An 11,379-nucleotide genomic window follows, 5' to 3' on the forward strand; every position below is an offset into this window, starting at 1 on the left:
TTCGATGTTTTGCCATAATCAGTTTTCCTAGGTTGTTGTATGAGTATCTGCCACCTTTTCTGTTAAACCTCCTTTAGCCGATTCTCTTATACTCGCTTGCCTCATTGAGCTGATGTCTAACATGGCTAATTTGTATGCTCCTGACGTCATTCATTCGGTATCTCTTAATCTTTTGATATGTTTTAAGTTACAGCCACATTACCGTGATTATCGCATTACCTATAGTTTACTTACCTTTGAAGTTACATGCACATTTTAATAAAATCTTGAATCTAAACGGGTTTGCGAATCTACGACCTGATGGTTCACATAGCCACTCCAGCATACATGTTTGTTAGGAAAGATTTTGCTCAGATCTAATTTCGAAATTCAAACCATTGGTAGTGTTGAGTAGAAATGTGATGTGAACTGTGACACAAACCATCTAGGAATTAAAAAAATGAGCAAAAGCAAGAAACAACGGACCGTTAACGACTGGTTAAGTCATGCATGGAAAATAAGGACCATCCTCTTCTTCAATGTAGGGGAGTGGTCCACATATCGCAACGGAGCTAGCAAAAGAGAAAATTCTGCTCCCAAAACTGGGGAAGAATCAGTGTACCAGAGATGCGAATTGTTGCTATAACATGTCTTTAATTTATTTCGGAACCAAGCATTTTAATTCGTCCAAAGAAACCGCTTTTTATCAGTTACATTGTTTTTGCAAACTAGCTAAACATTCAACATTCTAACTCGTCTCACTCGTTTCAGCTTCGAATCCTCCATTCGAAGTACTTGGAGTGGATCACTCAACACTGTTCTAATTGGGCTGTATTCAAACTGCACTTGGAGCGCATAGAATCGTTCCTGGAGCACAAAAGTTGTTCTTAAAGGCGTCACCTCACGAATCGGGTGGTACGGGTTTCAGGTGGATTATGCCTATACGGGGTCGTAGATTGTGGGGAAGAGGGTGATTCCATCCTGTATCAGTGGAAACGGACGACTTCGGAATGCTGTTTCTTATGACGGCTTCTGTTGCAATGCGCAACGTTTGTGCCCCGCCCAACTCCGTCCCGCTTGCGATTCGTCGAAAACTCATTCTGGCGATTCGCAGGCGAGGGGTGGCGCGCTGCAGTTGAGAACGTCGTAGGAAACAGGGTTCAGGGGTCGTCCGTTTCCACTGATACAGAAAGAAATGGACGGAATCACCCTCTTCCCACAATCTATGACTCCGTATAGGCATAACCCACCTGAAATCCATACCACCCCAGACCTCGTGGGGTGATGCCTTTAACTGTCAAACGTGGATTGCAGAAAAACCACCTCTCAAGCCATTTTCGGTTTCCTTGAAAATGCTACATGGTGTGACTTAGGTATTCATTTCCAGTAAGCCTATTTGGAGAGCTTGGTGAGGTTAAAGCACCAGTAGTTCCAGCTCTATCTTTTTTTCTCTTACTTCTTTTCTTCTTCTCTTCTTTCAACTTCAGTCAACACGTCATGGATGCTCGAAGATTAATGCTTGGGTTTTGAGGCATCGTCCGACTCAGCTATTCACTTCCAGTGGTTGATTTTTCATTTTCTTTTAGTTGATTAGCTATCGCCTTCTTAAATAGGAAGACATTTATCACTTAAGGGCAGCATACCGCGAATCTGACGTGGTGAGGGAATCCGCGGGAAAAGGTAGAGATGGGGGCGTAACTTGTGGTATCCGAGGTGGTCCCGCTCATCTCCCCCTAATTGTCGTAAAGAAAAACCGCGTGAGAACCGCTTTAGTTCCTAGGTACGTTAGAAAGCTCCTCTGTGCACACAGTCCAGTTCCAGGTAGATGGGCGGAACCAACCCTGATCCCACAATCTATAACAATGACTCTATATTTTCCCGCGGATTCCTTCAATAGGTCAGATTCGTGGTATGCCGCCTTTAAGGACGGTTTTTGTGCTCAATGGAGTTCCTCAAAAGTGCCGCTCAATTAGAGCAGTATTGAGTGGCTCCAACTGCACTATACCTCCTTGTCTATTAGTGGACAAATCTCAATAGTGCCATTTTCGTGAAAGGCGCTGTTTCTTATAGTCTTTATGCAAGCGTACGAGAGTCTTTCACACAGGATCCTTCTTTCGGCGTCTTTCACAAAGGAGCCGTCGTGGTCGTTTTCACTTTACCCTCTGGCTGCGGATGCGCCATGTCGGCTCGCAGCTAACCGGCCGGGATTCTTCTAGGATGTTCTGGTGTTTGGGTGTTGTGTGTTCAATATAAGTAGAGTAGTGCATTATATATATATATATTATATATATATATATATATATATATATATATATATATATATATATATATATAGTATTTTATATATATATATATATATATATTTGCAAGTTACAACACTTCTGTTATTTACTTGTTCCATGCTGACGATATCGTTGAGATTGGTTATTAGTTGGCTGTTGAAAGAGACGTCCCTTGGAAGTATGTTGGTCGCATTCCGATCTGTGATATGACTTTTGCGGTTATCGCGGCGTTTTTGGTTGGTATCAAGCCCCAACGCTTGGACATTTATTAGTCGTTTCCTGCCTTTCATACCCAGTTTCTGCTACGACATTGTCACGGAAGTGTCGATAAACTAGTGGCTGTTTTTTTTTAGTAGTTCAACTACACAGTGATGGCTGTACCAGTGCATACAGGATCTCGATGATTCGGGAAAATGGAATCAAATTGCACAGATAGACCAAACTTTTGGCTTTCAGATGAGTTGGAGATTACGGGTGTGAGTAGTTGGGTCAAAACGATTTGAAGCACGGACAGCTGCGTAAGCAGCTGCGCTCGAAGCGGTGCGGTGAAGACAGCGGTTTGAATCGAGGTGGGACCATCGCGAACTACAGAGGTGGGTGGCGGTAGCGAGGATCTTTACACGATCCCAACCGTTACGCTCCACCGCACCGCTTCGAGCGCAGTCACTTATGCAACTGTCCGTGTTTCATGTCGTTTTGACCCAAGTATAAAAATTGATCCGTCCATTGATATGGGTTTCAATGCTTTGGCCTATATTTATTCTTGACGCATTGCAAATAGCTTTTTTGGTGTACGCTGAGCAGAATATGATAAGCGCTTTGTCAGAAAGTATGTATTTTATTGAGTTTTAAGCTCTCTTTTTACTCTTAACAGAACCGTGAAACTAAACGGTTATATGTTGATCGCGAGTATGATAGCCACTTTTTCCGAAATCGTTTCTTGATTTGTTGATTACTCTCTTGAATCGCCATAACCTCATTTATAGAAGTGTTCACGCACTTCAACTATGGATGGTATTGCAGAAATGCAATGCACAAACATCATAGCAAGTTGTGGGTCCCTCCAACCATCATATCGAAAAAATTGAAAAGTTGATACTCAAGGGCTCGCGTATGAGGCGAATGCCAAATGCAGCTGGTATATGTGTTTGTATGGGCGGTTGCAACGTCTCCGTCAAAGTATACGTTTTTCGAAAACATAACGTGTGTACATAAAATACATTCCATACGAATCCGGGTAGCGGCATCTGGCTAAATATGGATACCGTCTCGTATACAATGATCCACATACTTACCAAATCAAAATGTCACTTGAAACATAGTTGAAGTGGTTGAAGTTATGGAATTTGCTTCGTGATCTGTTCCGTGGTAATAAAGTTTCAGATATTCAGCATGAGAAAAAAGTTCAGTGCTCATCATTTTTCACAAGAAATAGAACTTCTGCTTAGTTACTACGATAACTAATTTTTTTTTGAAGAAATTCTTTCTAGTTTGAGATCTAAGAACCTTATGTAGCAACGTCTTTCTCTTAACCTGCTCCCGTGTTAACTACTGATTACATTCTCTTAGCTTTTTCTTTAGGATAAAAAGCATGGAAGTAGCCGGGAATACGTTTCACTATGCTGAATTGAATGTTCGTCACACTGGTAATGCTGATAGGACACTTGCTATGGTAAAACGTGCAGTAAAAATGGGGTACGACACTGTTGCTATCAACATAGATATTGGAGACATTGTCCCCAGCGAGAGCATCGTTCGTTTAATTTCCTTTATACTATGACTTGTAATGCTTTTGGATCGATTCAATCGCCACTTGTTCAGGATGAGCATATGCTGCCTCAGCCCAGCTTAGAAAATACGGACAAACCTCCACCAAAGAAAAAACCGCGAAAAGATGAAGATCGGAAAGTTAGTTCAGATAAGATTATGCAGTTTATTTCTTGTAATTGGCTCTAACCAGGGGCGCGAACAACAATTGCCAGAACCATTTCTCATAAATGAATCTCAGCTCGATCTCAGCGATTTACAGAGACTTGGGAAGAAATTTCGGCAGTTTAGGTGGGTTCACTCTTGGCGTAGGTGTTGTCACTTATCCTTGTCCGGATGTCTGCAGTATGGGTTCGATTAGAGCAGAGTGGGGATAGAGAGTTTTTTTTCCATGTGCGACTTTCGATAAACCTCGGCATGTTAGTGCTTCAATAATTGTTTTCTTTAGTAGAGCCGTACACGAGGTTGTTATAGTCCTTTATTCGTGGCTAACGTTTCGGCAATATCGCCTTCTTCAGAGCCTGAAAGGGGTGAAATCGAACGTGACTAATCCGATCAAACGCTTTATCCGCCCAACAAAGAAAGTCCTACGTTAACCGTTGGGCCTCATAACTACCAGTGGAAGAAAACATCGTACCTTAGGATCAGCTGACTATCCTGCCACTGCTAGATACCTGGTGTGAGGTGACTAGCGCAATCAAATATCAGCCTTAAATAAGGCGCGAGTTCCCGCGTAATGGAGAGGCATTCCTCCTTGCGATTCATTTTTGGACTCATGGAGTGGATCCAAAAAGCCTCCAGAGCCTTGCGCGCCGCAATGCTAGGTTCGCGCGCCAAAATCGTGATCTTAACTTCAAAATCTTCTCCGTTATGACGCCGCACCCTGTGACCACCCAATGCAGTGGAGTCACATGATTTCCTTTTGCCGTCCAGGTGTTCTTTGATTCGAATACATAGTGGTCTAGCTGTTTCTCCTATGTATTCGTCACCACACTGTACACAGCAAATCATATAAACAACACATGAACTCATGCAATCACCCTCGTTGTTATCCGGGTATATTTTACACTCCGGTGTCGTGCAAATACGATCATATGGGCGATTACGAATGAGTATTTGCTTAAGGTTACTAGGGAGGAGCTCCACGATGGCGACAGATTCTTCAAGTTTAGCTTTCCTCAGACACCGCCGAATAGCAGCGCTAACCTCATCGGAAATAAATGGTACACAAAAGGGTACTTTCTCCATACCAGATTTATTTCGGGTTTGTGCTCTTTTTGTGATAGACCGCATAGTTGTGTAGCCGTTACTGACCGCAATTTTCCTAGCAAGCTCGATGGATTCTCGTCTTTCTTCTCTTCCAGTGCAAACGGAGGTGGCCGTGCGAAACATGTTTCGTACTACCGACCTTTTAACTTGTGCGGGATGGGCACAAAGAAAGTGAACTAAGATATTTTTATTACTGGGTTTGCGGTACCACTTTGTCCTGTGCGTTCTGTTTGAAATATGCACTTGGACGTTAAGGAAGGGTAACCATTCTCCTTTGGGCTTATCCTGAGTGAACTTTATATACTCCGACTGCTCATTTAAAATCTTGAAACAGTTGTCCATCTCTGCTTGAGACGAACAGACAAGGAAACAGTCGTCGATATATCGGCAATATAGCAAAGGTCGTGTTTCCCAAATCGGTGCCTCAATCTTAGCCATGAAAGCAATGGCTAGCGTTGGCGCCAACCGTTGTCCCATGGCAAGACCCCTGATTTGTGCAAAATAGTTGCCCGACCATCTAAAGACAGTGCATTTGAGACATTCCCTGAGAACAACCATCAACTGCTCCACGGAAAAGCCATACATGTTTATAGAGCTCTGGTGTTCAGTTAAAAGCTCAAAAACTGCCTGCATAGCCGAGTCGTTGGAGACGTTCGTGTACAATGCAGTAACATCGAAAGACTCCATTACGCATGAGTTATCAAAATGCGTGTTCTTTAGGTAGTCCAAAAACATATGGGTGTTCGTAAGGTGGGCTGGTACGAATTTTAACAGCTGCACCAACACTACGTTTAAGAACCAAGCGATCCTATCTGTGGGACCTCCTACGCAGCTTATGATAGGTCTTACCTTCTTACGTAGGACTTTCTTTGTTGGGCGGATAAGGCGTTTGATCGGATTAGCCACGTTCGATTTCACCCCTTTCAGGCTCTGAAGAAGGCGATATTGCCGAAACGTTAGCCACGAATAAAGGACTATAAAAACCTCGTGTACGGCTCTACTAAAGAAAACAATTATTAAAGTTTTTTTTTTTTTTTTTTACGAGCAGACGAAGTGCGCGCTTTGAAGCCGACTCGTTGCGGTCACCCGGATAAAGATAAGTACCAGGAAGTACTGCTGTGAAATATTCCTTAGAAATATGCTTAGAAATATTATTTAGTGTAAACTATATTTTTAGTCGAATAACTTTCACACTGAATGACGCTACGGTCATCCATAACATTTTCAACAACCCACGATTGCGCCGTTTCGATCTTGTGGCAGTGCGACCAGGTGATGTGAGCATCCTCACCACTCTCACTAGAAAAACTGATGCCGTCGACATAATTACCATGAACCCCGAAACTCACGTGAGTGGATTCTGAGCTCTACTTTGTTAATTTTACCAATGAATTATTTAGGTTTCTTGGTTACACAAGTCAAAATTTATGGAAATGATTCGTGCAGAAGGAGTTGGGTTTGAATTCACATATGCATCGGCATTACTTCCAGCCAATAGGAGGGCGGTAAGTGTTATTGTAAGAATAAGTATTTGAAATTCTTCCCTTTAAAATACGTAGAAAAAACTATTTGAAAACTTCATTGTACATCTGGCTTGTACCCAACGTATAAACATTCCGTGGTGCTTGCTTCGCCAGCACTTCATCTAAAATTTTGTTATTCTTAATGAGTAGAATCTAGTACAAACTCTGCGATGGGATAAGAAAGGACGTTTACTGTGTTGTTTTTCTGATCGATACTTTTGGCAACTTTTTTCGACATCCCATGCTTAAGTATTCTAGGCAATTCCATGTTGCCGGAACTGATTCGTTAATTATTAGTGCATTATTGATTACATTTTATGCTTTTATTTAACTTCCCATGGTGATAGAAGGCTAGCTGTGTATTGGAAAAACGACACATAGTTGTTGTTTTACGCTCCCAGCCGAGTTTTTTAACAATGCTAAAGCAACTGACAGTTGAATAATAAATCTTGTGCCATAACATCCATTCTTGCTTTTTTATGTTTTTTCTTTTTGTTTTCCTTTTCATCAGGAATATTTTGAAACTCAGGGCATTCCCCTGTTTTTTCGAGCTGCGCTTTTGTAAACAATTTCAGTGTCTTCATAGTGGACGGTTTCTAATTCGTGGTCTCCGTGGTCGAGGTGTTGTAGTGAGTAGTGGTGCATCTTCAATGTATGAACTACGTGCACCTGTAGACGTAATGAACATGTCTATTCTGTGGGGCATCCAAGGAGACCACGCAAGGCTAGCGATAAGTGGTACATTATTGGTTGTATTAACATTTATATTACATTTATTTACATTTTTTCAAGTGCTGTAGCTAGTTGCTTTTTTCCATCAAGTTAAAGTAAGTTGAAATTATCTCTACTCGGATCTAACAAATATTTTTCTGCTGGCGAAAACCTAATGCCGCTGTATGAACATCGCATCTTTTTTGTGACGTTTGTGGTTGCACGACTACATTTCCGAAACTTGAATAACTCGCAGTGGGAAACATGTAACTCTCCTATTTTTGACGTGACGTTTCTCAAGAAAGTATAAGAATGGAATTCGCCATTAAAGCAAAAGCAAACGTGTCACTTTTCTAGCGAAAAATATCTTTCTATCAATATATAAATATCGACATATGAAATGAAAGGATTAATACCCAACAAATGTTGACGTATTTAAAAATGACATTGCTTTCGGGTATCCCTAATCATCTTTTCAGTACAAACAATTGTCTGATTTGAATACATCAGTGCTATTCTAGGTAATGCTAAACAAATTTTGTTGCGGGCTGAGGCACGCAGAACAGTTCGTGGTGCTTTACATGTATCTCCATTGGAGATTACGAGCAACGAAAATGGTATGAAGAGCATTGACGCTTCCGTTCCTGCTTGCCGTGTTACAAGTTCTTGTGCTTTGGAACGTCTTCTGAATGTAAAGGAGTTTCGAGCACAGGTAAATGGTGGTAGAGTTACAAAAAGTACCTCCATAAAATGTTTAGTGATTTTGCGTATAAATTCGAGGTTTACTTCATTCAATTTTCGGAAGCATATATCTCGTTTGAAAGAAGCTTCTCTGTTACGTCCTCTTACAGTATTTTTTTTTTGTGTTAGATCGATTGTGTTTAGGTGGAGGTTATTCCTACAGAAGCAGATGCTACATCCCCGTCAAGTTCAGCTTCATAGAATTAGTAGGGGAATTGTGAGGTTAAGCTTACTTTTGTTGTTGATTCTTGATAATTTTTTGTTATTTTTATTGTATTGTCTTGTTCCAATAAATTTTGATCCTTAACCGAACGTTACTGCTATAGTTCCTACGTAGAATAGCGTCTTAGCGTTTTGCAATTGCAACAAATCAGTTATTTTGTCTGGCTAACGTCATTGAAGAAATAGAGTTTCAGAATGAGATGGCTGGAAAATCTCAGGTTGTGGTCGGCGTGGAAAATCCGGCGGATATTTCGGTTGCAAGGTCAAACAATAGCGCCCATTCAGTGGGGAGAACCGCTACTTACGACCTTCCCTAGTGCAACACTTGATGCAAGGTTAAACTCCGATCGAGCCAGAAAACTTAGGTCTATTGTTTACGAAGTCAAGGTTTGGTATCACACCTAACAACTTTTCTTCGCAGCATTTCTAATGTTTTCCTATCCAATTCCAGACAATATCCATGTTAACCAGACATTTCCCTTCAAAAATTTTGGACGATGATTGGCTGGTGTTACTTGATTGCCAAACAAGGAAACAAAGACTTGACTACTTGAAATTTCTCCGTAACCGAGAGCGCGAGAGAGAGAAGGATATGGAGAAAAAGCGACTGAAGGAAATATCTTCTTCCTTGTTTGTTCAGGAAACTAAATGTGAACATTCATCTCCCTTATATTACCCTACTGCAAAACTTGGTAAATTCCTAAGTAAAGAGCTACTTCGCAGACCGCTTCTATTTATTTCTGCTTTTATTTTAGCGAAAGAGCAGAGACGTCAATTATGGCAGAGGGTGGCTAACGCTTATCGATGCGGTGCTCCGACACTCGTGATAGATTGTCGTTTCCTTCCTCTGCTTTCGCCTAGAGGAGCAGAGCTAACCTCAATCCAGCTCAAATATCTTATCAGTGAAAATCGTGACAGCAGGTCAGCAACTGATGGTTCTTTTCCGCTCGAACAACATAATGCTCGAAGTGTTTAGCGCGCCATGGCAACTATACTTCGCAAACTTCGACCTTTCAAATGACAAAGTTCGACGGCTCAAACGCAGGTGAATTTTCGACTGCTTTGAGAAGGTAGTTAGCGTAAGTCCATTGTTTCCAACAACGTCTACATCTTAGTCTTTCAGCAAATGTGTTTCGCATATTTTTCTGTGATACAGAAAGACCACTTTTCTAGACACTTGTCAGTCATTGACTCTTCTTCTGCATGCTCTCCAGTGGTGTTAACCATTGACTATACACACATGTTTGGACGCGAACGTATAGTGTATCTTAGTCCCGATGCAGAAGAGGAGCTGGAGGATGTGGATGACGAAAATGTAAGTAATAAGTTTGAACTATTCAGTAGGACTTTTCTGATGTGAAAAAAGCTGCAGGTCTACGTTTTGGGTGGTATAGTTGACCGTGTAGTTGAACGAGGAATTTCTCGACAAGCTTCTTTGGAAGCTGCTACATCCGACCGAGTTTGCTGCAAGAGGTTGCCTCTCGATAAATACGTGAAGTATGTTGGCCATTCCTGAAACAAAAAAGAATTTGCTCGAAGATCAAACTTCAGATGGAAGAGCGGCAATAAGTTCCTCACTCTGACAGCTGTTTCTTCTATTCTACGAGATGTGAACAATTCAGGTGGTGACTGGGAGTCCGCCTTGAGAAGGTGTGTCTAGTAATGATTTGTTGTTACATTATTCACTACCTACATATGTATGTGCTTGTCTCAGTCACCGCGACAAATTAACCTGCAGCGAACTATGGAACTTTAGTAGAGGTGTTCTTATGAGGAAACAAAAATAGTACTCTCAATAATTATTTTTCAAGGATTTCCACATTTTGTGATATCTTAGGAATTGAATACCAATAATTTTGTGTCAAAGTAAACGCGTATAAATGGAACCTGTTCTCTGTATTCGAAACCGTCATTTAATTCATTTTCAATAATAATATTGTTATCAGAGAACTATGTATTTCAGGAATATTCCAGTCCGCAACATCAGATCTGCTGAAGAGAAATGTGCAGCTGGTCGACAGCTGCATGAAAAAATTCGCCACTTTGATAATCAACTTTTGCAGATTTTGGATCGCGAAATTGGCCAGGAGCCTCTATAATGGTGATTGAAAATTACATGCATTTTTGTTCTATCTTTCAAATGTTATGCGGATTTTGTTCATTATTCAAAGAAAAAACGTTTGATATCGATCTTCGCAATTGCTCAGAGCGCTTCTGAAGGTGCCTTAAATACATCTTCTGCCCAGCTCTTGGTAAACAAATTGCAGCATCGCAACGCAAGCGCGCAGTTGACTTTGTTGAATTGGACGCGGTCTAAATGTATCCGGATGCGAACGATGTAGAAGTCCAACAGCAGCTGCCAATATTCACATCTTTCTGAACATCTTTAGAACGAAATTTGATGGCACCATCTATCGTCTGTCTGGTAACCTTGCAGGTGGCAGGATGTAAGAGGTTAAAGTGAGGAGGACCTGCCTCTGCGAATGTCCACTCATGGGATATACTCCCAGCTTCTGCTGTGCCATGATTGACTCCATTTTTATATTCATTTGAGAAAACTGGACTGTGTTGGTACAGGATGTATGCACGCATGCATGTATGAATGTGTTTACATATGTAGAGATTGTATTATCGGTGATTCGACAAAACTTTCTAATATAACGACTGAAAGGCGCAAGAGATTAATCAGAATCGCCTCCAACTACTCCATCTTCTTGTTCGTTCATCTTGAGAAATTTTCTGTGATTCTGCAATGGTCTTGGTGTCTCAAACAGTGTTTGTACTGTGAATGGATCTGTTACGGGAAATTGGAATTGTTTTGGAAACCATGAATTGTAGTGCGTCCATGCCCATTCTTAGGCATCAGAATTCAAAACAGCAATATT

General features: G+C 41.2%; 2 protein-coding genes across 4 annotated transcripts; one reads left to right on the top strand and one right to left on the bottom strand.

Annotated features, from left to right (window-relative positions):
- Positions 1–3,002: 3,002 nt before the first annotated feature.
- RB195_002609 (uncharacterized protein) lies at positions 3,003–10,593 on the top strand (the record flags this gene model as incomplete). 3 transcript variants are annotated; one of them, XM_064199950.1, is made up of 17 exons in its annotated part: positions 3,853–4,014; positions 4,083–4,169; positions 4,222–4,319; positions 6,475–6,646; positions 6,698–6,802; positions 7,396–7,558; positions 8,053–8,148; positions 8,229–8,243; positions 8,417–8,489; positions 8,689–8,881; positions 8,946–9,186; positions 9,250–9,415; positions 9,471–9,539; positions 9,668–9,809; positions 9,867–9,991; positions 10,046–10,144; positions 10,458–10,593. In XM_064199950.1, 17 exons carry the CDS (start codon positions 3,853–3,855, stop codon positions 10,591–10,593), a joined length of 2,142 nt encoding a protein of 713 aa, XP_064055830.1. The 3 variants fall into 3 exon arrangements, with proteins under 3 accessions (XP_064055829.1, XP_064055830.1, XP_064055832.1); XM_064199949.1 differs by lacking the exons at positions 3,853–4,014; positions 4,083–4,169; positions 4,222–4,319 and adding an exon at positions 6,033–6,055 and having other exon boundaries at positions 8,053–8,243; positions 8,436–8,494; XM_064199948.1 differs by lacking the exons at positions 6,475–6,646; positions 6,698–6,802; positions 7,396–7,558; ... (9 more) ...; positions 10,046–10,144; positions 10,458–10,593 and adding exons at positions 3,003–3,090; positions 3,248–3,314; positions 4,375–4,405 and having other exon boundaries at positions 3,843–4,014.
- Positions 4,695–5,774, bottom strand: RB195_002610 (uncharacterized protein; the record flags this gene model as incomplete). The annotated part of the gene is made up of 1 exon (XM_064199951.1): positions 4,695–5,774. One exon carries the CDS (start codon positions 5,772–5,774, stop codon positions 4,695–4,697), a length of 1,080 nt encoding a protein of 359 aa, XP_064055831.1.
- Positions 10,594–11,379: the final 786 nt, after the last annotated feature.

This window comes from Necator americanus, chromosome IV (assembly GCF_031761385.1).
Source record: "Necator americanus strain Aroian chromosome IV, whole genome shotgun sequence".
Lineage (NCBI taxonomy): Eukaryota > Metazoa > Nematoda > Chromadorea > Rhabditida > Ancylostomatidae > Necator > Necator americanus.